Source organism: Chelonoidis abingdonii, chromosome 2 (assembly GCF_003597395.2).
Source record: "Chelonoidis abingdonii isolate Lonesome George chromosome 2, CheloAbing_2.0, whole genome shotgun sequence".
Taxonomy (NCBI): domain Eukaryota; kingdom Metazoa; phylum Chordata; order Testudines; family Testudinidae; genus Chelonoidis; species Chelonoidis abingdonii.
This window is the reverse complement of record NC_133770.1, coordinates 1,561,661-1,586,244: the sequence shown is the minus strand read 5'-3', so window position 1 is coordinate 1,586,244 and position 24,584 is coordinate 1,561,661. Positions and strand designations below refer to the sequence as shown.

The window sequence follows — 24,584 nt, the reverse complement described above, 5'->3', positions numbered from 1 at the left end:
AAAAAAAAAAAAAAAAAAAAGTTATCCCAGCGTGTTTTAAACACAAAAGTAGTAATTTAATTACATGTACATGAAAGAAACATGTGAAATTGACTGTACTAATCTTTGTGCAGAATGCAAAGTCAATGTGGCTGAATGACACCATAATTTTAAATTTCATCACTTCTTAAAAAAGCTATCTAGTGTGGTCTGCTTATTTGCTGCAGACTGTTTGACTTCTAGCAAAGTCAAGAATGCTTCTGAGTTGAAGGATTTGAATGCTATCCATGTCTTGAGTTTCAGCCACCTCAAACTGGCTTCTAGGTGCTTTACTGCCTCGGACACATTTGGTGGGGGAGTTGAGGTGCCATCATCATCGTCCTCGTCATTAGCGCCACTGGTTTTGGGCTCTGGTGGTGCAACTTCATTCTTCCTGCTGACATTTGCAACAATTTTGTCATCTGAGATGTGTTCATATATGGGGCAAATATCATCTGCTAAAAACCAGTTGATGACTGTGCTCATATTCTCTGAGTGCTTCTTCGGCTAAACGTACATCGTCTTCAGTGAATCTTGTAAATTCAGGCTCGTTGTCGTTACCATCATTGTGTGTAGATGATGGAAAAGCTGGACCCTTTTTCCAGCATCGTTCAATGCAACGTGCAGAGATAGCATCCCAGGCTTTCCCACCGAGGTGACAGACTTCTTTCAAACTGAGTGACGCCAGTGGTGTGTCGATAGAGTTGTCATCCGCTTGATCATTTCTTGACAATAGTTTTGCTTAAATACCAATATGATGCCTTGGTCCAGTGTCTGGATTTCTGATGTTGTCTTCTTCGGGAGATAAGAGACTTTAATCTTGCCGTCACGACTGACAAGATTTTCTGCTGGGGGGTGGGCAAGGCAATTATCCAGCTTTTTCCTCATGCTTGAGTTTTTCCAAATGAGCCTGTATGGCTGGCATGAAAGTTTTGTGGAACCAGTCTTTAAATATGGAGCTATTCATCCATGCACTCTTGCTGTTGATGTATTCGAAGAGAAGGGCCCTCATATCACCATGACAGAAACATCTGGGAGACCTCGCTTTTCCGATCATCAGAGGTCTGACTTTTTGGCTGCCAGACTTGTTGACACAAAACAAGAGAGTGACTCGGTCCTTCCTCTGCTTAAAGCCTTCTCGTTTGTGACTATTAGTCCTGGTTGCGAGGGTGCGATCGGGTAACATTTTAAAGCATAAACCACTCTTGTCACAGTTGTAAACTTGATCGGCTGTTTAGCAACCTTCTTCCAGCAACTTTTTAAGCTCAGTTGGGTAGGAATCAGCAGCCTCTTTATCAGCTGAGTGGATTTTCCCAGGCACAAGAACTTGGCTTATAGTGTGCCTTTTCTTGAATCTGTCCAGCCAGCCATTACTCACCTTAAATTTGGATTCATTACCATTGATAAGGCAATCAAATTTCTCTGCTTGAGCTTTCAGAATAGGGCCAGAAATGGGAACTCCTTCTGAGTGAGCCTGGACAAATCATTGGTACAAGCTGAATCTAGGCTTTCGTCATTAGCGAACTTGACCTTTTTACGCTGTAAACCAGTTTCCTCTTCAAGAGTGCAGGGTAAGCTAGGGAGCATTTTTCCACCCTCGCAGAGTCGACTCGCTAATTCCTAGATCTCTAGCAAGCTGAGTTTGTTGTCTGCCCTTCTTTAGTTGATTCAGGATATACAATTTCTCTTAGGCAGAAAACGAAATGTGTTTGCAAACTGGTGTATCCATAATGGTAAAATATTTTTTTTAAATATAGGAAATTAATAACAGGTTCATAGGCAAACACCATACATGTGTACAACCCAAGAACTAAGTGCAATGGGTCTGCAATGACCACGAGTCACTTTATCCTATAAGACCGGAAGAATGCAGTTTATTTATAAATGTCTTTAAAAAAAAAAAAAGTATTCCGGCAAAATGCGAACAGTATTACGGCCTTAAATGGAAGCCAATTTATGATTGCACTATATCCAAATTCGCGTTATTGTGAGGTTTGACTGTAATAGATAAATGTTTCTGATGGGATGTTGTAAGGTAGCCATCCCAACTTTGAAAACTATTCTCCATATAGAATTCACTACTAGGGCTGTCAGTTAATCATAGCTAACTCACGCAATTAACTCAAAAAAATTAATCGCAATTAAAAACATTAACAGTGCAATTAATCATGATTAAACAGTGGAATACCAATTGATTTTTATTAAATATTTTGAATGTTTTTCTACATTTTCAAATATATTGATTTCAATTACAACACAGAATACAAAGTGTACAGAATTGAATGCCTCCTGCTCTGTGTTTTACCTGCATTCTGCCATATATTTCATGTTATAACAATCTCTGGTGGTGACCCAGAATGTTGTTCATTTTAAGAACACTTTCACTGCAGATTTGACAAAATGCAAAGAAGGTACTAATCTGAGATTTCTAAAGATAACTACAGCACTCGACCTAAGATCTGAAGTGCCTTCCAAAATTTGAGGGACCAAGTGTAGAGCATGCTTTCAGAAGTCTTAAAAGAGCAACACTCTTGTGCGGAATTTACAGAACCCAAACCATCAAAACAGAAAATCAAGCTTCTGCTGGTGGCATCTGATTCAGATGATGAAAATGAACATGCATTGGTCTGCACTGCTTTGGATTCCCCGGCACAATGTCACCTGAGGGCGAGAACAGGTTGCTTAAAGATTCATATGTCTCTTCAGCTCAACGCACACCATTCTAGAGGACCATGTCCCATGCGATGTGATGGGTTTCTGTGGATAACATCCANTTTTCCCAACACATATCTGGATAGTTGAAGTCCCCCATCACCACCAAATCTTGGGCTTTGGATGATTTTGTTAGTTGTTTGAAAAAAAAGCTCTTCCACCTGGTTAGGTGGCCTGTAGTAGACTCCCAGCATGACATCACCCTTGTTTTTTACCCCTTTTATCCTAACCCAGAGACTCTCAACAGTTCCATCTCCTATGTCCATCTCCACCTCAGTGTACGTTTTTAATATATAAGGCAACACCTCCTCCCTTTTCCCCCTGTCTATCCTTCCTGAGCAAACTATACCCATCCACACCAACATTCCAATTATTAGCTAGCGATTGCCTTGTCGCCCCAGGCATGGGCCGGGCCAGGCCCCCCTTGTGGGACACGCTCTGAGCAGGAAGCCTGGGCCCCGGGAGCTGGTCAGTAGGTACCAGCCCAGAGACAGCAGAGGCGGGCGGGCGGAGGGGGAGCTTGGGGACACAATGCAGCAGGGCTGAGGCTCGTGAAGGTGGATAATCAGGTTGTTCTGTGGGGGTGCCGAGGGGCTTGTTTGACAGTGTACCAGGCAGGCCCTGCGCCGGCTGGCAGCTGAGAGGGAGATACCGGGTGGGTGAGGACGGACAGTGAAAAACTAGCAGCGAAGGAGCCAGTGGAGGGCAGCAAAGAGGGGGCGACGTGGTCAAAGCGAAGGGCCCCAAGTCCGGGCTGTGAGCATCCACAGGCCCCCGAAGCGGGTGGTGCTGAGCAGGGGTGGTTTGTTTCCCAGAGGCCCATGACCTTTGAGGATGTCGCTGTGTATTTCACCAAGGAGGAGTGGAAGAAACTGGCCGGATGGCAGCGGGAGCTGTACCGCCACGTAATGCTGGAGAATTATGAACTGCTGGCCTCACTGGGTGAGCTCCTCGGCCATTCCTTGTTAGCAGCAGCCCCCAGCTCAGATGTCACCGGGGTCTCCCACCGATTCCTGCTGTGGGGAAATCTGATTGATTGTGACAACCATGGAACCCCATGGGGCATGGCAAGGCATAGGGTGGGCTGGGACCAGGGCAGGCTGAGGCAGGCGAGGTGTGGGGCGGGCACTGGGGTGGGCAAGGCATGGGGTAGGCTGGCACCAGGGCAGACTGCAGGTGAGGCATGGGGTGGGCAAGGCATGGGGAGGGCTGGGACCAGGGCGGGCTGGGGCTAGGGCAGGCGAGGTGTGGGGTAGGCACCGGGGTGGGCTGGCATCAGAGCCGGAGAGGCATGGGCAGGCTAGTATGGGGCTGCATAAGCTCCTGTCTGTGCACTTCAGCTGTGACCTGCAATATCCCCTGCTGACTCTTTGGGGGTCTCACTCGGTCCCTGTCTCCATTTCAACCCGGTTGTGCATGGTGCCCAGCACTGAGCCCCAGGAACTGCTTTTGCCCAGATCTGGCCTCGTAGCCCTGGTCAACGCATTGCTTGTGTAGGCGTGTCCGAGCGCTCCAGGTGCTGGCAGAGTACGATGGAGGGTTGGGGGGCAGGGTGTGGGGGGAGATTCTGTCTGGCTCCTGTGGGAATTAACCACTCTGACTGTGCCTCATACAAGACGGCCCCTTTAGCACCAGCTCTGATGACTGTTTCACACCTGACCCCAAGCATCGTCCCCGCCACAGCAGCCTAGGGCAGCCTGAGCCAGGGTCTTGGGGAAGTGCTAGAAAGTGACTGTGCTTTTCCCCCCGGCCCAGGCTCTGCAAGCCCCAAACCTGAGCTTGTCTCTAATCTGGAGCGAGGGGAAGAGCCACATGTCGGGGACAGCCAGGACCTGCGAGCGAGGGAGCCCCCCAAAGGCCCCGGCCCAGGTGAGTGATGCACACACCTCTGCAGACCCAGTTCCCAGCCTGGACGGAGCTGGATGGCCTGGCATGCCCACTCCGAGGCCCTGCTCCTCTCCCCACTTGCTTTGCCCCGAGTTGCCGCTGATGGCTGGGCAGCATGGGCATATGATGGCTCAAGTGCAAAGAGCAGCACATGGCCCGAGACGGGAGACTCGGGCCTGGAGACTTCCAAGCCCATAGTTTCTAGCGTGCCCGTACACAGCTGTCGTGACTGCGCGTGTGCATGGCCAGGTCCCTGTGTACCATGGCCAGTTATCACACGTGCAAACGCTGTCTCTGCATTACTGCTCATGGCTGATTCTCTGCCCTGCACCTCACGTAGCCTTCTGTCCTGTTAGCGTATCTGACCCGTCTCCACTCCCGGCGATCTCTCCCTGCTGCTTGGGAATGTGTCCCACGCTCTCTGCAGGCAGCGCTCGCAGCTGCTCGCTCCTGGAGTCCATTCCCCACCAGGGTTCAATGCCCATGTCCCAGCGGAGGGGCCCAAACTCAAACTCTGTCTGAAAAAGCCCACATGAGTGTCGTGCTGGGACTGACAGATTGTTCCTAGGAACTCCCGGCTGCTGCTCCTTACAGGGAATGCAGGCTGGACTGCGGCAGCCCCATGGGCTGGGCGTGTTATGATCTTGTGGTTTTCTATTGCTCAGAGCCCCCCAGTGGGGAGGGTGACCAGCTGCTAGCGCAGGGGTTGAGAACAGGGTAGCTCCCCACTCCTGGGTCGCAGCCTCTCATCGCAGGTGACTCATTCAGGGCTGCACGTGGAGGGTTTCCAGTGGGACTTGGAGCCGGGACTCCTGGGTTCTTATTTGCAGCTCTAGGAGGGGAATGGGATCTGCTGGGAGGTGGGAGCCGGGACTCCTGGATTCTGTTCCAAGATCTGCCAGTGAAGTGCTTTGAGACCTTGGACAAGTAACAGCCTCTCTCTGTGCCTCAGTTTCCCCATTGGTAGCCAAGGATGATCTTTGGTCCCAGGAGGGCTGCAAGGCTCAAAGCCTGGGGCTGGAGAGGAAACAACTGCTCCAGGAAGATGCGGGGTGTGTGGGGCCCAGCTGCCCTGGGAACGAGGCATGGGAGAGGCGCTGAGCGGTCTGCGGAGAGCTGACAGGGTTTCTTTCCCTGCAGACCCTTCCAAGCGCCGGCTCTCGTGCTGCACGACCGCAGTCATTTCCAAGAGGAAGGAGCTCTCGCTGGCTGACCGGGTCAAGTTGCTGCAGGCCCTAGAGTCACCCTCTGCCTCCCTGTCCAGTGTGGCCAAGCTGTTCGGGATCTCCAAGAGCCAGGCGGGCCGGATCGGCCGCAGCAGGGAGCAGATTCTGGCCGACTGGCGCACCAACGCCAACCCACTGCGGAAGCGCAAGCGGGAGGGCAAGGGTGGGGAGGTGGAGGACACGCTGTTCCTCTGGTTCCAGCAGGCCCTGGCCAGGGGGGAGAGGCTCTCGGGCCCGATCCTGAAGGCCAAGGCCCAGGAGCTGGCCCTGCACTCGGGCCGGGAGTTCGAGGCCACGGATGGCTGGCTCTGCCGGTGGAAGACCCGCCACAACATCGTCTTCAAGCGGCAGCTCGGCGAGAAGCAGGACGCGGACGTCGGCAGTGCCCAGAGCTGGGTGAGCGAAGTGCTGCCCTCCCTGCTGGCCGGCTACAGTGCCGAGAACATCTTCAATGCCGACGAGACTGGGCTGCTGTACCGCGGCTATCCCGGCCGGGACCCGACGCTCCTGAGCAGCAAGAAAGCCAAGGACCGCGTCTCCGTCCTCTGCTGCGCCAACCACGCCGGCACGGAGAAGAGGCGCCTGCTGGTGGTGGGCAAGAGCCGGCGGCCGCGGTGCCTGCCCAAGGACCTGCACGCCCTGCCCATCGCCTACGCCAGCTCGGCCAACGCCTGGGTGACCGCGCACATCTTCCAACAGTGGGTGCTGCAGTGGGACCAGGAACTGCGACGCAACCGGCGCAAGGTCCTGCTCTTCCTGGCCCACAACAGCGCCCACCCCCGCGAGCTGCAGGCCAAGCTGCACCACATCAAGCTGGCCTTCTTCCCCCCCAACACCAGTAGCATCACCCAGCCCTTGGACATGGGCGTCGTCTGCAATCTGAAGGGACACTACCGGGCACTGGTGGCGGCCAAGGCCCAGCTGAGCCCAGAGCAGGGGCGGGCCGGGCGGGCGGCTGAGATCGCCGGGCGGGTCACGCTGCTGGACGCCATTTACATGCTGCACCAGGCATGGAGCCTGGTCCGGCCAGCCACGGTGCAGAGCTGCTTCCGGAAGGCCGGCTTCCACCTGGCGCCCTCTGAGCGGGAGGAGCTGGACCTGCTGCCCCTGGCCGACGTGCCCCGGCCGCCCTTCATGAGCGAGCAGGACTTCAGCGAGTTCGTCGGCATGGACGCCGAGGAGCCGGCCGTGGGCGAGATGACCAGTGAGGAGTGTGTGCTGGCCCAGAGGAGCCAGTGGGCCGAGGCTGCCGAGTGCTCGGAGGAGGACGGGGACCCGGACCCGGGGAGCTGCATCACTGCTGCCGAGGCCCTGGCTGGTCTGTCTGCCGCCATGAAGTGGTGTCAGCTGCACGGCCTGGTGTACCACTGGGAGAGACTGCTGGAGACGGAGAGCACCGTGCGAATGGCCGCTGTGGCTGAGGCCTGCCAGAGCCAGGCCCCTGGTCGCTCCCGCTATGTGCCTGGTGTGGGGCTGCTGGCTCCACTCGGGCTGGGCTCGGCCTGCTCTGACCCCTCCTGCAGTGCTGCCCTCTGACCCGCTCCCCACCCTTCCCCCTGGGGGGGCTCGGGCAGCATGGCAGGGTGAGCCGAGGGCTGCAGGCTGCCCGCAGGGCGGGAAGGGGAAGGACCAGGGTTCCCCAGGGCTCGGTGTCTAAACTGCGAGTAGATCAGGCGGGGGGTGGGCGGGGACACCGGGGCTGGGGGTGTGGACTAGAGGAGGGGGAAGGACAGACAGCATGGGTGGGGGAGAGACGAGCCTTCTAGTGGACTGATCATTCCCCGGGAACGAGTCTCTTCTCTCCGCCACCACCCCAGTAACCCATTCCACTGCCTCGCCACCCTCCTAGTGAAATAGTGTTTCCTACTATCCAACCTAAACCTTCCCCACTGCAACTTGAGACCATTGCTCCTTGTTCTGTCACCTGCCACCACTGAGAACTGTCTAGATCCATCCTCTTTGGAACCCCCTTTCAGGTAGTTGAAAGCAGCTATCAAATCCCCCTCATTCTTCTCTTCTGCAGACTAAACAATCCCAGTTCCCTCAGTCTCTCCTCATAATTCATTGCCCCAGCCCCCTCCCCCGGTAGGGTGGCCCGGCACCCCAGGGACCAGCTCCCCTCCCCCGGTAGGGTGGCCTAGCGCTGGTTCTCTCCTAATAAGATGGTTTTCCCCAGGGGGTCTGCCCTTGGAGGAGATTTCTTTGTGCCTGTGACTGGCTGGCTCAGCCCACGCCCTCTGACTCCTCCCCGCTTCATGGGGCAGCTGGTCCCCTGCCAGCAGGTTTAACCCCTCTGACGGCACTGGCCACAGGCTTTCTCCGGACACAGATCCTGTCACGTGATGATGGCTCTGCTCCGAGCGCTCCCTTTGCCGAAGGAGCCGCTGGCGTCCCCTGACCCCCCACAGCTGGCTCTGGCACTAAGGGCAGGGGTTCCCCTGTGGGAAGTTGTTTATGCCCTTGGCATCTCTCCTTCCTCTGCCCCACGCCCGCAGGTGACTGAGCTGCACTGGTGCCAGGGCTCTGCGAGGGGTCCTGCTGCCCGCTGCAGCCCTGGCCCAGGGGTATCCAACCTGCTGCGCCAGGGGCTCCCAGGCTTCGCCTGGCCAGTAGAACTGGGGCAAACAGCAGGCTCCAGCCCAGGCAGGAGGTTGGGGGCATCTGCAGATCTCAGCCCCCCTGAGGTGTCTGGGAACGCCGGTTCCTGTGTGCAGGGTGGTGCCCTTTGCATGGTCCAGTGACTGAGGCCGGGCCCATGTGGTGCCTGTGGTCTCGGTACATACCATTAGAGCCACTAAACACTATATCCGTAGAGCAGCTGTGAACAGGTGTCCCTTGGTTCCCGGCCAGGCCGACAGAAATCCCTGGGCGGTGTCAGGTCTCTGGTTGCGAGGGGAACGTCGCAGCCTAGTCCGGGAGCCAGTCCTTCCCCCGTATGACCAGGCACCAGCAGCCTGGCTGGGAGCCCTTGTGGCTGGGCTGTGCTAAGCTGCTGAATTGGAGAGCTGCTCGAGCGCTGTCTGTTGCGTTGGCCTCTGCCTGGGCCACGGCTTCCCGCCGCAGCGGCTTGGGGGATCTCGCGCTGGGAGACGGCTGCGGAAAGACAAGTTGAGCTGACTCCAATAGCCTTTGTCCTCAGTGGCATCACAGCCCTAGGCCAGGGGCTTTCAGGCTGCGGGCTGCAGCCCCCTGGGGTCCTCAGACTGTCTAGGATTTCCAAGGGGGGCTGCCCCTCCAGTTGAAACTTTGTAGGGTCTGCAAATGAAAGAAGGTTGAAAAGCCCTGAGCTAGGCTGACTTGGTTCCTAACCCTGCCTGTAGCGAGCTGGGGCCAGAGGGGAGCGGCTTGGCAGCACTTGGCCGTGAGGTGTTCTGAGTCTTCGAGAGCAAAACTGGGTCTTAGAGCAGCAAACACTCCAGCGCAGAGCAAACTGAGGTGCATGGTGGTTACAGACACACGTTTAACCCTTTATCTGCTGCTCCTCCAATTAGAAACATCCCAGTCCCCTGCAGCGAGGCTCCTGCTTTGGCTGGCTGTCCATGGGGCAGGTTGGCCCCAAGGTGTAAGGCTTTGAGCGTCGACTGTGTGAAGTAAAATAGTCGCCCAGTGATTTGGCTGCCGGCTCTCCCAGCGTGGAAGGAAAAAGGATGTCAGGTATGTCCTACCAGCCCTACGGGACTCCTGCCCTGGGGCTTTGATCCTGTGGGGGGGGTGGGGGAGGTCGTTCATCCTGCTAATCTAATTTATCCATTGACTCTTTCTTCTGTCCTACGACAACATCTAGTGTTAACGTAGCCCTCGTGTAGACTAGAACGTCCCAATCCCCGTCGCCTTGGCCAGAATCCCCCATGGATTTCTGCCCCTCCTGGTTATGCAGTAGGAGTCACTGGGAACAGGAGTATTTGCCTCCTAGCCTGGCTTGTGTGTGTGACTAGAACAGAAACATGGAACTGTACTAGCGTGGAATAAAGTGGAGCTGTTGGACACAGCCAGTGCGGGGTGTTGCATTGCTCTCGGTGTAATGTGCTGCATCTTACTGTTGGCGGGAGTGGGGGTGAGCATTGCCTAGTCAGGAGCCCACTGGCAGCTTGTGTTAGGCCTGGGTATTCACTTGGTTCTGGTGCTGATCCTGCAATGGGACTGGTCCCCTGCAACACTGCACAGTCAAACACCAGAGCCTGCCAGCCGGTGAGGCAACACTGGCTGTGAAGGGCTCTGAGTTACAAGAGAGAATTCTCTTCCAGGTGTCTGGCTGGTGGGTCTTGCCCACATGCTCCAGGTCTAATTGATCACAGGAAGGAATTTTCCCTCAGGTCAGATTAGCAGAGACCCTGGGGGGGTTTCACCTTCCTCTGCAGCATGGGACTCAGGTTAGTTTAAACCTGCAAGTGAACTTGAAATCTTTAAACCATGATTTGAAGGCATCTGTAACTCAGCCAGAGGTTGGAGGCTGTTACAGGAGTGGCTAGGGAGGTTCTGTGGCCTGCAACATGCAGGAGCTCAGAGAGCTGATTGTGACGATGTGGTTCTGGCGGGACCCAACTGAGGTGCCAATTCAGGACCAATTGCTCAAACAGGGCAGTTACAGCCCTAGGCTGGGGTTTCTCCACCTCTAAGGCAAACCAAACCAGCCAGACAAAAATGACTTCGGTTTCACCCCACTGGCCAACCACAAGTCACACAAGCAATTTCCTTAGACACTCCAGTCTCCAGTCACCCCACCAGTGCCACCCGTCCTGCGGATGAATGGTTATGAAAACCAACACCCCAGGAAAAGAAAAAGGTTCTCTCGATCCCAAAGGACTAAGCCCCAGACCCAGGTCAATATACACATCAGATCTTACCCACAAATCACACTGGTGCCAATCCTTTAGAATCTAAAATCTAAAGGTTTATTCATAAAAAAAAAGTAGAGATGAGAGCTAGAATTGGTTAAATGGAATCAATTACATACAGTGATGGCAAAGTTCTTAGTTTAGGCTTGTAGCAGTGATGGAGTGAACTGCAGGTTCAAATCAAGTCTCGGAATACATCCCCAGCTGGGATGGGTCATCAGTCCCTTGTGCAGAGCTTCAGTTTGTAGCAAAGTCCCTCCAGAGGTAAGAAGCAGGACTGAAGAAAAGATGGAGATGAGGCATCAGCCTTATAGAGGCTTTTCCAGGTGTCAGGACACTTCTTTGTTCTACTAGTGGAAAGTTACAGCAAAATGGAGTCTGCAGTCATATGGGCCAGTTTCTGCACACCCTGCTGAGTCACAGGGTGTAACTGCCTTCTCTCGATGGGTCAATTGTGTAGATGATGGTCCTTAATGGGCCATCAAGCAGGCTAAGCAGAGCTGACACCAACTTGTCTGGAATCTTTCCTAGTGACACAACACAAGTTTGAAATACAGACAGTACACAGCCAATATTCATAACTTCAGCTACAAAATGATACAGACAGCATAATCATAACCCGTAACCTGGTCTTAGACACCTTATATGACCCTGTGACGAGGGGGGGCCGGGCTCAACCCTCCCTGTGGAGGAGGGGAGCCACACTGGCCTCGTTCTGTCCCCTCTGGGTCCTGTCCTTCGGGTCCGCGGTCCACCGTCCGGGTGTTCAGTCCCTGTGGAGCGGACTGAGGCACAGCAAAGTCAGTAGGGGTCCAGCCTTGATGCAGGCGGGCACCAAACACAGTACAATCAGCTCCGGCCCTTTTGGGGCAGGGCAGAGCAGTAGCAGAGTCAATGGGGGCCCAGCCCTTGGTTCAGGCGGGGCACCAAACAAACAGGACGATAAGCTCTGGCCCTTTTGGGGTGGGGCAGAGCAGTAGCAGAGTCACTGGGGGGTGAAAGGGGGTTTCTGCCAGCCGGTTACGGGTGGCAGGGGGAACACAGGCCCGCTCACTCCTCTGCGTTCCAGCCCGGGGCCCTGGTAGCGGCTGTCGCCGCTAGGCGGTCAGTGGGGATCCGGGCCGAAACACAATGACGGGGTGATTCAACAGGGATCCCGCCCGACACACACGGCCATAGGCTTGGGGCCTGACTATAGTCAGCCGCCCCCGGGCTACTTCCAATCCCCTGGTCCGCAGGGTCATCCACCCCCATGGGCTCCTCCCAGTCCGGGCCAGGTGGTAGGTCCGGGAGCGTCTCCGGGCAGCTGGGCCAGGCCTGGGCCGAGGGCTCCTCCGGGCCGTAGTAAGGGCTGGGCAGCTCTGGTAGCTCCGCGTCGTGGTGATGGGGGGTTAGTTCTGGTGGCTCCGCGTCGTAGCTGCTGCGGGGTCGCTCCGGCAGCTCGGCGTCGTGGTGGCTGCGGGTCGGCTCCGGCAAGGCCGGATCCCTGTCTCTGAGCTCCGCAGCCTCCCAGCGACGAGGGTCGGCCGACACGTCTGCTCTGGCCGGCGGCTGAGCTCCAACTGAAGGCTGGCGCCTGGCTTTTATGCTTCCGGGTCGCCGCCTGACCCTTTGGGGGGCGGGGCTTCCGCCCGGAAGTTCCGCCCTGGGGGGAGATTGACGGGGCTCAACCCTCCCTGTGGAGGAGGGGAGCCACACCGCCTCGCTACAGACCCCCTTTACATAGGATTTGGTGCCACTACAGGACCTTGGTTGCAACCCATGTTCTATATGGTCCCAGTTTATATCAATAACGTCACACTGATCACAATTGTCCCCTGCCCGTACAGTCTGAGATCCGAGTGCAGGTTGGTGGCTGGCTTTCAAGAGGATGACTGCAGTGGGCATCGTTCGTGCTTTGGTTCAATACCCTCTTTTCTTGATCGGTCTCCTGTGTTTAGTGGGTTTCATGTCTGTTGAAACTCTGTTTCCCTCCAACATCCCACCAAGACCTTGTCGCCTTCAGTTACCTTCTGCTGTTGAGAGCCAGGCTGAGACTGGGCCTGTCCCAGCCTCCCAGAGTTGGGCTCTGAGGGGGTGGGTGATGCGCTTTGGGGGGGGGAGGGGTTCTGCCTGTTGAGGCTTTTCTGGAGTTCATTTACACTCAAAGGCCAAGATGTCTGAGTGACTTTGGGTGCCTGGTTTCTGGGGGTGCCCCTCGCGGCCCAGTTCTCTGGGTTCTTCGCTGGCCCCCTCACCATTCTGGCTGCACACTATGGCTGCCTGCGACCAGCAAGACTCCCCTGCGGGGTGAAGAAGGGAAGGCCCCTTTCCTCACGGCTCTGGCTGTTCGCCAAAGAGGGTGTCAAAGTTAGACTCAGGACTCACAGATTGTCAGCCCACTCTGTTTTATTAGCCCAGCGCTCTGCTAATACACCCAGATAATGTGAGCACCATGCAAGACACAAACTATCTTATTTATACAGATGAAAGGGCAGGAGTTTAGACAAAGGGACAAAGAAGCAACAGACAGGAAAAGCCATGCGACACAGCATGCATATTCCACGTCCTTACTGATTGGTATCGATCTAAGGCTAATACTTTTCCAATTGCCTTAAACGGTGCAATGTTCTATGCTAATGTCGTGTTCCTGACACCTGATTGCACATTCCAACAATTTGCTTAAAGGTGCAGACAACATTTCTTTAATCATTCTTATTTTTACAAATAATTATTCTACTTCACAAGGGAACCTGTGACTAGCGGCTGTTACAGGTGCACACGCAGGTCACGGTCGGGACTGGCAGAAACCTGCAGAGATGGATCTTGGAGGGCAAGGGAGCAGTTATCCACGAGGCCGAAAACCGAACCCAAATCAGTGCGTACACATCCGTGGTGTTCGTTATCCACCCACAGGCCTATTGAACTCAGCGGTGGACAGAGCGGGACAGTCATCCTGCCCTGGGGTCACCCCCAGGGTTGCAAAGTAAAGACAATGGGGTGGGGGGGAGGCAGCCAGAAACAGCTGAGGTGTGCCAAAGTGAGGTTTTCACCTTACGTTGCATGTGATCTCCTGTCCTATACCAATTGTGACAAAGTCCTCCTCCACCTTGGTGGGTCTGCGCTTATTTGGCGGATTTGTCACCTCAGTGATCTTCCTTCTTGTGGAACCCACAGTCTGAGTCAGCTCTCCTGCATCTGATCAGGAGTTGGGAGGTTTGGGGGAACCAGACCCGCCCTCTACTGCGGGTTCCAGCCCAGGGCCCTGTGGGTCCAGCTGTCTATAGTGCCTCCTGTAACAGTTGCAGGACAGCTACAACTCCCGGGCTACTTCCCATGGCCTCCTCCAACAACCTTCTTTATCCTCACCACAGGACCTTCTCTGGTGTCTGACAATGCTTGTCCTCCTCAATCCTCCAGCAATACACTCTCTCTCACTTCGCTTCTTGCTCCAGCTCCTCACACACGCTCCTCTCCCCTGGCTCCTCCCTGCCTGACTGGAGTGACGGACTTCTTTTAAAGCCAGGTGCCCTGATTAGCCTGCCTTGATTGGCTGCAGGTGTTCTAATTAAAGTAGCTATCTCTAACTGCCTTCTAGAAAGATCTTAATTGGCTCCAGGTGACTGGATTAACCTGGAGCAACTGCCATTTGGTTACCAGGGTACTAGGGATTTGTTTAGCCTGGGGCTAACATACCTGTTTCTCAGTACTTTACTGTAGCCATCTGGCCTTGCCCCATCACACAATATTGTGTGCCTCAGTTTCCCTGTGTGCTGCACCAATGCCTAGGTGGTGGGAATTGGGTGTGAGACTTTTGCTGAGGCCGTCAGGACAAGTGAGGTGTCTCCAGTTGCCTGCGTGTAGGCGATGGCTAATGCCCTTCGTAACCTGAGACTGAGGAGGGGAACGTAACCGTGTCACACTTTGCTCTGGAAGCAGGACAAAAAGACTGGATGCAGGAGGCCAGGCAGCTGGGTCCAGGGCTGCCTGCAGTGGGGGACTGGACGGGGGAAGGCCAGGGTGTCTGGGATTCTCCAATATGGACTTGGCTGAAAGTCACTGATTTCTGTGCTAACAAGTTCTATTCTATACCATGTTCCCGTCATCTAATAAACCTCTGTTTTATGCTGGCTGAGAGTCACGTCTGACTGCGAAGTGGGGGTGCAGGACCTTGTGGGTTTCCCACGACCCCGAGGGGGTGGGCTCGCTGTGGGAAGCGCACAAAGGGGCAGAGGATGCTGAATGCTCCAAGGAGAGACCCAGGAGGTGAAGCCGTGTGAGCTTCTTGCCCTGGAGACAGTCTGCTCTGAGGGAGAGGAGGCTCCCTAAAGTCCTGACTGGTTTTGTGGGGAGCAGTTCCAGAGCAGCGCCCAGGGACTCTGTGACAATTGGCTTTTGTGCCCTTTCTCCCCAGCTGTGGGCTTGGCTGCAGTGGTTCCCGGCCTCGCTGCCCGTTGGCCTGGGCTGCTGTAACGCCCTGTCCTGGGGCCTCTCCTGGGCTGTAAGGATCCAGTGCTAACAGCCGGTAGCAGCGGGGGCCTTCACCCGCCAGACGTGGAGACGCCCTGCCCTCCACGACTCTGCACATTAGGCTTTGTGATCACTATTGAAAGCCTCGAGAAAGGGGGAGGAGGGTCCTGTGGGCTGCCTGGGCCCCATAAGCTCCTGACCATCCCCAGCTGTGACCCTGGGAGCAGGGAGGGGCTTGCACTGGGGCCTGGGGCTTTGGTATCATCTTGGCCCGAGCACCATGTTTACTGGCACAGAGTTAGTTATTCCCTCCCCTCCTGCTGTGCACCCAGAGTGAGACAGGGCCCTGCCCTGTGGCATCACCACCTCCTCTCCTCAGTCAGACCCGTGGGTGTTTGCAAGCCGCTGGGATCCTTAGCCCCTGCCTGAGCCCGGTTAGAGCCCAGCGCACAAGGCAGCGGTGTGGGCATGGCCAGGTAGCCGCCTGCATGGAGTCCCTGGACGCCGGGGCAGGGCTGGTGTAGACGTGCCGGAGGGCAGGTGGGCCAGGGGCATTACCAGAGCAAGGCACAGCAGGGTCCTTCAGAGAGAGGCTTTGGCTGCCTGGTTCTACGTTCGGGTGCATTGTGTGTGGTGGTGGTGACCTTATTCTGGGTGTTGGAGGAGGGATGTGGAATCTGTTTTTCCTTCTATTCTCAGCCCCTAGCATGAGAAGACAACGAGGAACATGGCAGCTTCCCACGCAGACCAGGCTTCTCTGCCTTGTGCTCCTGTTGCTCCATGTCATGCTACCTGACCTGTGTGTTCCCCACTCACTCTCCCCAGGCTCCATGGGGCTGGGCAGGGCCTGGGAGAGCTGGGCAGAGAGGAGCCGCGGGAGGGGAAGGGCTGGTGCCCTGCAGGGGCTGTTCCCTTCCATCTCCGGGGAGGAGAGAGATGACTCGGGCAATGCAGGAGAAGCCAGGGGCCTGGCCTAGGGAATGGGCCATGTTGCTGGATTTGAGGCCCAGAGCCCAGGCCTGGCAGGTGGGAAGGGAAGGTCTGGGGAGGGGCAGCCGGGGGCCATCCCAGGGAAGGAGGAGTGAGGGAGCAGGTTCCTGGCAGGGAGCGCTGGGCAGGGCCCGAGGTGATGGCTGTGGCGACTCTGCCAAAGGGAGCTCCCAGTGGAAAAGGGATCCTGGTGGCTCCGGGCAGCACTGCTGAATGGCCACTGACTGTCCGGTTGGCAGGCTCCCTGCCAGCCTCCAGCCCAATGCAGCTGAGTGGTCACCCTGCCCAGCCCCTGGCACTGCCCAGCCCTCGCTCCCACCTGTCTGCTGCCTTTGCTCACCCCATGCTTTGGGGCTCAAGTTACAGCTGCACTGAGCTCTCAGGGCAGGGTTGGTCTTGCCCCGGGGCACTGCCCAGCCCTGGGGGGCCGAATCCCAGCAGAGACTGGGACATGCAGCACAAGAGAGGGGGACAGGAGCTCTCCAGCAAAGCAGCTTTGCTCTAGCTCAGGCTGCCCGGCTGCTTCCTGCGGGTCCCTCCCAGGCCCGAGAGCGGGTCTGCGGGAGCACGGAGGTGGGTCCCTCCCTGCACTCTAGGCTGCAGTTTCTCCAAGGAGTCAGAATTTTTATATTTTTTTTGTGCAGAAAGCTCTCAGGGGTATGATATGGAAGGTGCAATTTTGTGTTGCTCTCCCAACATCTGCAAACATCTTTGGAATACTCCCTCTGACTCTACCCAAGCGAGGCGATTAATGAGAGAAGACTTGTTCCACCAAGATCCTTGTTGTGGCTAACGCAGCATTCGCCGTAAGGGGAACTGCTTCCACCTATTTGGAGAATGGATCAATAACAAGAAGATACTGATTTCTCCTGATCATAGTGGTTGGACCCATCTACAAAAAGCAATATTCATCTATGGTTTTTATTTTAGGAGGTATTAATATGAAAAACTGGGTGAAGGTTTTTCCTTGATCAACATCTGGGCACGCCTGAGGATTCCCAGAAACAGGGCCCCAGGCACCAGAGAAGGGGTACATGGGGGTCACTGTTATATCTTCATCATGCAACAATGAAGTCCAGTGTGCTAGTCGGGCTTTAGCTGCCTGTCCATCCTCGATTCAATTAGAAAGTGAGAACTGGAAAGGGGTGTGTGTGGAATGTAGAGCTATTGGCTTTAATGCTTGGTTGTCCAGCTAGTGACTAATCAATATTTGAGTTCCACTCGGCTCATTCTCCTAGAGTGGGGGGGGGAAATGTTTTGGCCTGAGAGTCACATGGGGGTTCCACAACTGGATGGAGGGCCGGGTAGGGAAGGCTGTGTCTCCCCAAACACCCTGACCCCCGCCCCCTATCCACCGCCTCCCACTTCCCGCCCCTGACTGACCCCCTGACCCATCCAATGACCCCTGCTCCTTGTCCCCTGACTGCCCCCTCCTGGGAACCCCTGCCCCTAACTGCCCTCCTTAGACCCCACCCCCCATCCAACCACTCCCTGTCCCCTGACTGCCCCCCAGGACCTCCTGCGCCTTATCCAACCCTCCCACTCCCCTCCCCCTTACCATGCCACTCAGAGGACCAAGACTGACAGCTGCACCACCCAGCCGGAGCCAGTCACGCCGCAGCGCAGTCTAGAGCACCAGGGCAGACCGGCTGGTCTCGTAGTGGCACTGCGCCATGAGCTGAGGTTGCAGGGGAGAGGTGAGGGGTGAGCTTCCCTGGCTGGGAGCTCAAGGGCCGGCAGGACGGTCCCGTGGGCCGTAATTTGCTCACCTCTGCCCTACAGCATAGGTTACTGGCCTACATATTCCATGCTTCTCTAGAAGCTACTGTTGCACTCAGAGAAGCCTCTAAGTGAGACGTTTGCTGGGAGCTGGAACGATCGGCACAGGTGCTTGCACTGCTGCCTGCTTCAATTTTACAAATGCACTCGCAGGCCCATCTGCCCTGGCTCAAGCAATCCCTTTTTTCAGACGTTTATACAGTGGGCCTGCAATGGAAGCAAAGTTAGGATTGAAGTCTCGATGGTGTCCTGCCAACAGGGCCGGCTGTAGGCTGATTCACCCAATTCCCCGGAATCAGGCCCCACGCCAGCACCTTTTTAATTTTTACACACCCGGTGGCGCTCCAGGGGGTCTTCGGCGGCAGGTCCTTGAATGCTGCCGAAGACCCGGCGCGCCGCCAGGTGAGTACGAATTGGCCCCGCACTTGCTAAAGCCGGCCCTGCCTGCCAATCCTAGAAAAGATCATAAAGAAGTTATGTCAGTGGCATGGACAATTCAAGGATTGCATCCGCCTTGTGGTCAGACTGGTCTTTGACTTTCTCAAGACAAGGTAATACCTAAAAAAACCTGTGGAGGAAAACTTCCTCCTGTGATTGCAGTACTCACTGTTGTCCTTTCATGCTCAAGTTTATGTTTAGCAAAAGCATCTCCATGTTTAGTCACTACTGGCTGCACATTTGCCCTTCTCTTTGCAGTGTTTTCCTTTGGGGACATAACTGCCCAGGGCCTGTTGGCTTCACGCTATCGGTCATTATGGGTCCTCATGCTCCCCGCACTTCCTGGCTTTGATCCTGCATAAGCGGAGCTTAAGTCCAGGATAATGTTCCTGTAGCTAATGCAATGGGCTGTGTTAGGCAGACAGAACTACACAGGATTGTTTTTGGGGATAAGGCAAAGATGCCACATTTATTGTGATAACACAATTTGATTTATGACCAATAACTAATATCTATACACATATCCACACACACACGTCCATCAGATGTTCTGCAGCAGTTGTATAGTTACCAGTCCTGAACATAGCTTGAGTCTGTGGCTTGATTTTGCAGCTTGTGGTGGCCAACTGGCCAGGAAAGCCGGGCACAAGGACGAGCTGGGTCTCTGCTGGGCCTGCACCGATGCCCTTCCATGTTGGCAGCAGAATGTTACCCTCCAAAGTCTCCCATCTCACCCATCCTTTTTGTAGGTTTCAGTTTGAATCCAGAGTCTATAGGTCTTGCTGTGTCAGGCTGCCTCTGGGTTCGGTGACTGATCACCTGTCAATTGCAGGCGTGACTTTCAGCCTGGGACCTGGCTTTGATCTTCCTTCTACTGTATCTTTGTTCTTTTCTTCTTAGGGTGGACTCTTCTCACGTTGTTAGGGCTCTTGTCCGCATCTTCAGCCCTTGGTGTTTAAACTGTATTTCATCAGGACAGGCTGGGGCTGGAGGTTGATTCCATCATCCATACATGCCTCAGTCACACATCTAACCTAAACTAATATGATTACAGCAGGGTTTGCAAAAATGGAGGTGGCAGCAAGCTTACAAAATGGAGTTTGAATTACAATATGGCACACAGTGAACAGAAGTTACAATGTAGGCAAGTGTAGTGAATGGTGAACAGAAATTACAATGTAGAAATGGTGCAAGTCTCAGCCATTTAAGCAAGAATTGGATTGACAGTAAAATGTACAAAGGCAGATGACTGAACAGCTATGGCTCTTAACAAGCATCTTCATTGTCCAGTAGCCAGTTATTAGGGTAACTGGTTTTATGAATGGATGTTGTTTCATTCTTAAAACTTATGAAGTTACATTAATAAAGTGAACAATTAAAAACAATTTCATTCATCAGTTCTACAGCTGAGGTGGGGCGGGCTGGCAATTCACAATCATGGAGTTCATCTGCTGCTGCATTTTCTGCAGGCCTCACCTCGGAGAATCCCTGCATAGGTACCAAAAAAAAAGGCAGGGTGGGGGGCTGAACAAAAGAGCCAATGGGTGGGGCTAAAACCTTTTAAAGTTGGGGAAAACTTTCCCCCTTGTCTGTTGTTCTCTTGGGGCTGCAGGGACATGGAGCAGCTCTGCTATAAGCAGGAACAGTGTGTAAGGTTTGAACCAGGTATGAAAAATTATCTTCCAGACCTATAAGGAATCACTGGGACAGGGAATGTTTAGATAGATGCAATCGGGTTTCTTTCTTTCTTTTGGCTTGTGGACTCCTCTGTGCTAACCCCAGGTGCTTTTGTTCGCTTGTAACCTCAGCTGAACCCCCAAGAAAGCTAGTTTGGGTCCTTACTTTTTGGAATTGCTCCTTTAAAATCTAGCAAAACTCCAAGTTCCAGATGTATTTCCTTCCTTTTTGTTTGCAATAAAACTTCTCTTTTTAAGAACAGGATTGCATTGTGGTGTGCTAAGAGGTTTCTGCATGTTGTTTAATTAGCTGGTGGCAACAGCTAATTTCCTTTGTTTTCTTTCTCAGCTGTCCCCAAGGGGTGTGTGTGAAAGCATTCCAGCCTTACATGAATAGCTGGTGGGGAACCAAAATCTGCAGCCTGTATCCAAGGTGGTGCTTGGGACCCCACCCTCAGAGCAGACACTGCTCTTGGTCCTGCCTGGCTCAGCCGCTATGTCTAGAGGGCTGTCTTAAACTCCTCTGTGTCCTCCATTGACTCCCTGGGCCCTGTGTGAAAAACACGCTTTGTGATGCATTGTCCTACTTCTGAGTTGCATTAGTTCCCAGGGCTGGGTGTGCTCAGCGCTTCGCCCAGACAAGGCTGGGAACTGGCAGGTTTCACTCCAATATCTGCTGTGTCCCGTGTCCCATGCAGCAGGGGAGGGTTATTAATATTGGTGTATGCCGCGGTGCTACAGTAATCACACAGGTGCCAGTGATGTTATAGGAGCCCTCAGTGGGTCCAGTCGGGACTTGGCCCCCCGTGTCCTGCATCCAGCCCAAGGACAGAACAAGACAGTCTCTGCGCTGAAGAGTTTGATTGTTACCGAAACATTGAGTTTGCCCAGCAGAGAGCCAATAACAGCCTGACAGGGATAAGGAAAAATGCTTTATTTTGCAGAAGAAAGGAGAGCCTGTGCCTTCCTACAAAAGACTTCGTCTTACACAAATTTTACAAACCTTTTATACACATTTAGACAAAGACCCTTCCGTGTTAACACTTGATTGGTAGGTTGTCAAGCCCCGCACTCTGCTATTAGTTTAGTAAAAACTGGTTTGAAGCAAGATTTTTCTGCTTTGAGGCAGAAAGGAAAAGACAGTTTAAAAGTTCAGGCTACTGTGTCAGTGAGCAGTACTGTGTACTGCTCCCCCCCACTGGCCGCTTGTAAACTATTGGGGGGGGGGGGGGCAGCCGCTAGTTTTTACATGATCCTACAACTCCCCTCACAGTGCCCAGCCAGCTCTTTGCTGCGTGAATTTAGGACTAGATGAGACCCAGAAATCACTCAGTCTGACCTGCCTAGCAGGGGCCAGAGAGTTTGTCACCCTGTGCCGCGCCCTGGTGCTCAGCTCCCAGAAAGGCCCCAGCCACACAGCACAAGCCCCCAGCGAGTGACCCAAGGAGCCCAGGGAGGGGGGTGAGGGCAGCAGCTGCCGGATGTGAGGCTACAGCCTCGCTTGGTGCAAGTCGACTCTTTCCAGCCATCCCCCCTTTTAAGCACAAAGGTCCCGGAGATCCTAGGGGCGCTGTCCTGGGGGCGGAGATGGTGCATCTCAGGTTGCTTTGTACGGGGGAGGTGGGGCCCTTTCATTCACTATAAATCAGGAGGCCTTTTACCCGAAGCACTTTGCAAGCCCAGTGGTGCCCTGCTGGGAAGCAGCCAGCTCTGGGGTGGCGGCGCCAGTGCCTCCCTGCGTGGCACACGGAGGGGGGGTCCAAGCCCCAGCCCGCAGGAGGAGGGTCCGGGCAGGGCCCGGGTAGGGGGTCTCCCTCCCCCAGTCCCATTGCAGCGAGTTAAGCGGGTCTGAGGCGGCCGGGTCCGACTCCGCTAAACCGGCCCCGGCCCGGGCCCGCCTCTTCCTGCCGGAGGAGCCGCTGGGAGCGGCGGGAGCGGACGGCGGGGCCCAGGCCCGAGGCCAGGGCGATGGGCGCAGGAGGCTCCGCTCAGGTAGCGCCGGCCCCGGGCAGCCCCAGCCCACGTGTCCCTGGCGGTGAACGGGGGGGCACAGGGACCCCAGCGCCGCGGAGACGCTGCGGCCCAGGGCCCCCCCCCACCCCGCAGTCCCGGGAAGGGCCATTGCCCGCCCCGCTCAGCCGGGTCCCGCGCCCGTCCGCGCCGCCCGCGGCCGCCATCTGCCTGGGGGCAGCCGGTCCCGGCGTCGGCGCGGCCACTTAGCAGGGCAGCCCCGCCCTCCGCGGGGGGCACGGGGCGCTGGGGGCACCCGGGAGGGGGCCTGTCAGTGTGAAGGAAAACCCCCAGGCCAGGGAGTGGAGATGGGGGGGATCCCTGGGGGGGCACGGAGGGGGGGGCCTGCAGTCAGTGTGAGGAAAACCCCAGGTTCCAGGAAGTGGAGATGGGGGATCCCTGGGGGGGGCACGGAGGGGGGGGGCCTGTCAGTCAGTGTGAGGAAAACCCCCAGGTCCAGGGAAGTGGAGATGGGGGGGATCCCTCCCCCCAGGCTAGAGGAGCCCAGGCAGCCCCCGAGGCCGGGCTGGTCTCTGGGTTCCTGGGGCGCTGGCAGTTTTCTCAGCACCTGTCTCAGGACACTCGTATTTCTCTGAAATCCCTAGCTCCTGGGTCTGTGTCTGGGCAGCCCGGCTTTGGGGAAAGAGGCCTGACCCCAGAGCCCCCTGACAGCTGGGAGGGCGGGCGAGATGCCCCCGGACAGGGTGGTTTTAATGTCTCCTGGCTTGGGGCCTGCGGCTCTGGCCATGATGTCAGTGGGGGCTTTGCTCTGGCCTTGCCCAGGGGAAGCAGCCGGGGGGCGCTGGGACAGGACGGGAGTGAAATGGACGAGCGCTGGATTTCTCCTCTCCTGAGATCAGGGTCCAGCTCTGGGCACAAACAAAATTAGTTCAAGAATCTGGCACCAGCCCCTGGTGGACACTGGTGCACATCCCAAGTGGGAGTTTCCTCTCTCTGCCCGACACAACGCCCTGGCTCCGCTCCTCATTAATCCTGGGGCACACGCCACCTTGTCCACCAAGGAGGAACTTCCCAAGCCGCAGACAAGGCAGGCTAGCATAGGTATGTGACTCCCAGCAGGGTTAGCCAGGCGTGAAAAGGCTCCTCCCTTCCAGCTTTACCCCCAGAGCTTTGTCCAAGCTTGTCATTCGGAGGACTAATTAGTGACTGCTAATTATTAATAATTATTAAATGCTTTAGATTTACATCCAGAAACCAAGATACCTGGGGCTCAGTGGGCCCCTGTGCAGGCAGAGTGAGGATGGGACTTCAAAGGAGTTTGGAACCAGTGTGAGTTCCTGACCTAGGGCCGCGTGCGCTACCCTAATGCGAATTCCTAGCAGCCACCTGGTGGGTTTCGCTGGTAGCTCTCCCAGTGCTTCACGAAGGAGTTTGCAATGTTGTTGCAGGTGCCGGTGGCGTTTGAGGATGTCGCGGTCTATTTCTCCCTGGAAGAGTGGGCAGCGTTGGCCAAATGGCAGAGGGAGCTGTACCGGGACGTGATGAAGGAGAATTACGAGCTGGTGGCTTCATTGGGTGAGGATTCTTTCCTACTCTTCTCTCAGGGCCGGGGGTCTGGGACAGAGCCAGGAGATGTCAGAGCAGGTCAGTGCACATTTCGTTGAGGCTCAGAAGAATCTCGGACCCTGGAAATGCTGTGCTCTGCCCTCTTCCCACCCCCTGCCCCATGCCCAAGGGCTCTTGGCCCTGTAGCTAGAAGGGTTTATGTTGGACAGCAGAGATTCTCAGGGGTCTATGCTTACTTGCTGGACTGTTTGTGGAGTAAAGGTACTGCAGAATCAGGCCCATAGACCTGATCACAAACTGCTCTTCATAAGCCAGGGTGAACCTGCAGCCAGGAAACCGACTCATCCTGAGTTCATCACTCACTAGCCTGCAATTCTCTGCCCCCTGCACAGGGCATCCTGCTGTCAAACCTGAGATCATCTGCCAGATGGAGCGAGGGGAAGAGCCATGTGTGGGGAATCTCTGGGGCTGGAAAGACAGAAGCACAGCCCAGAACCCCTGCTTAGGTGAGTCATGAAAACACCAAGAGCTGGGGGAGAGATGGAAGGATGGGCTCAAACCCAGGGAAACCGCTCGGGACAAAGAATGTTTCAAACAATGGCTGGCTTTCCTGGGTCCTGGAGGCAGCTGTGACCACTTGTAGGTGACATTGGAAAAGCCCAGAGAAGGGCAGGGAAGATGGCAAAGGATCTGAGCAGGTATGGGAGAGCTGTCAAAACTGGGTTATTCCTATGGGAAGAGTTAAAGTGGAGTAAGGCCTTGTCTACACTACACAATTAAGTCAACTTAAGTTACGTCAATGTACAGCCGCCACAGGAATTAAACCACTGTTGTGTGTCCACACTACGCTCCTTGTGTCGGCACTGTGTGTGTGACGAACTGGGACTGTTCTTAATGTTTGCTCTGAATACTGTGTTGGTGCCTCAGTGTCCCCTAGGCGGTTCTTAAGTATCTAGGTGGTGGGATAAGGGTGTGTGATTGCTGCAGAGCAAAGGGCCAGTGCACCTAAATGCCTGGAACTCTGTCTCCTAGCAACT

General features: G+C 55.3%; 2 protein-coding genes across 2 annotated transcripts in view; both read left to right on the top strand.

Moving 5' to 3' along the window:
* LOC116818206 (uncharacterized) overlaps positions 1 to 24,584 on the top strand; it is a 204,666-nt gene that overhangs the window by 36,332 nt on the left and 143,750 nt on the right. The window lies entirely within an intron of this gene.
* The window catches only part of LOC116826257 (uncharacterized), a 21,347-nt gene continuing 18,707 nt past the window's right edge, over positions 21,945 to 24,584 (top strand). Inside the window, exons 1-3 of the mRNA XM_075062078.1 lie at positions 21,945 to 22,002; positions 23,430 to 23,556; positions 23,940 to 24,053. Coding sequence (XP_074918179.1) covers positions 21,979 to 22,002; positions 23,430 to 23,556; positions 23,940 to 24,053 — 265 coding nt within the window. The 5' untranslated portion in view covers positions 21,945 to 21,978. The remainder of the gene's footprint in view (positions 22,003 to 23,429; positions 23,557 to 23,939; positions 24,054 to 24,584) is intronic.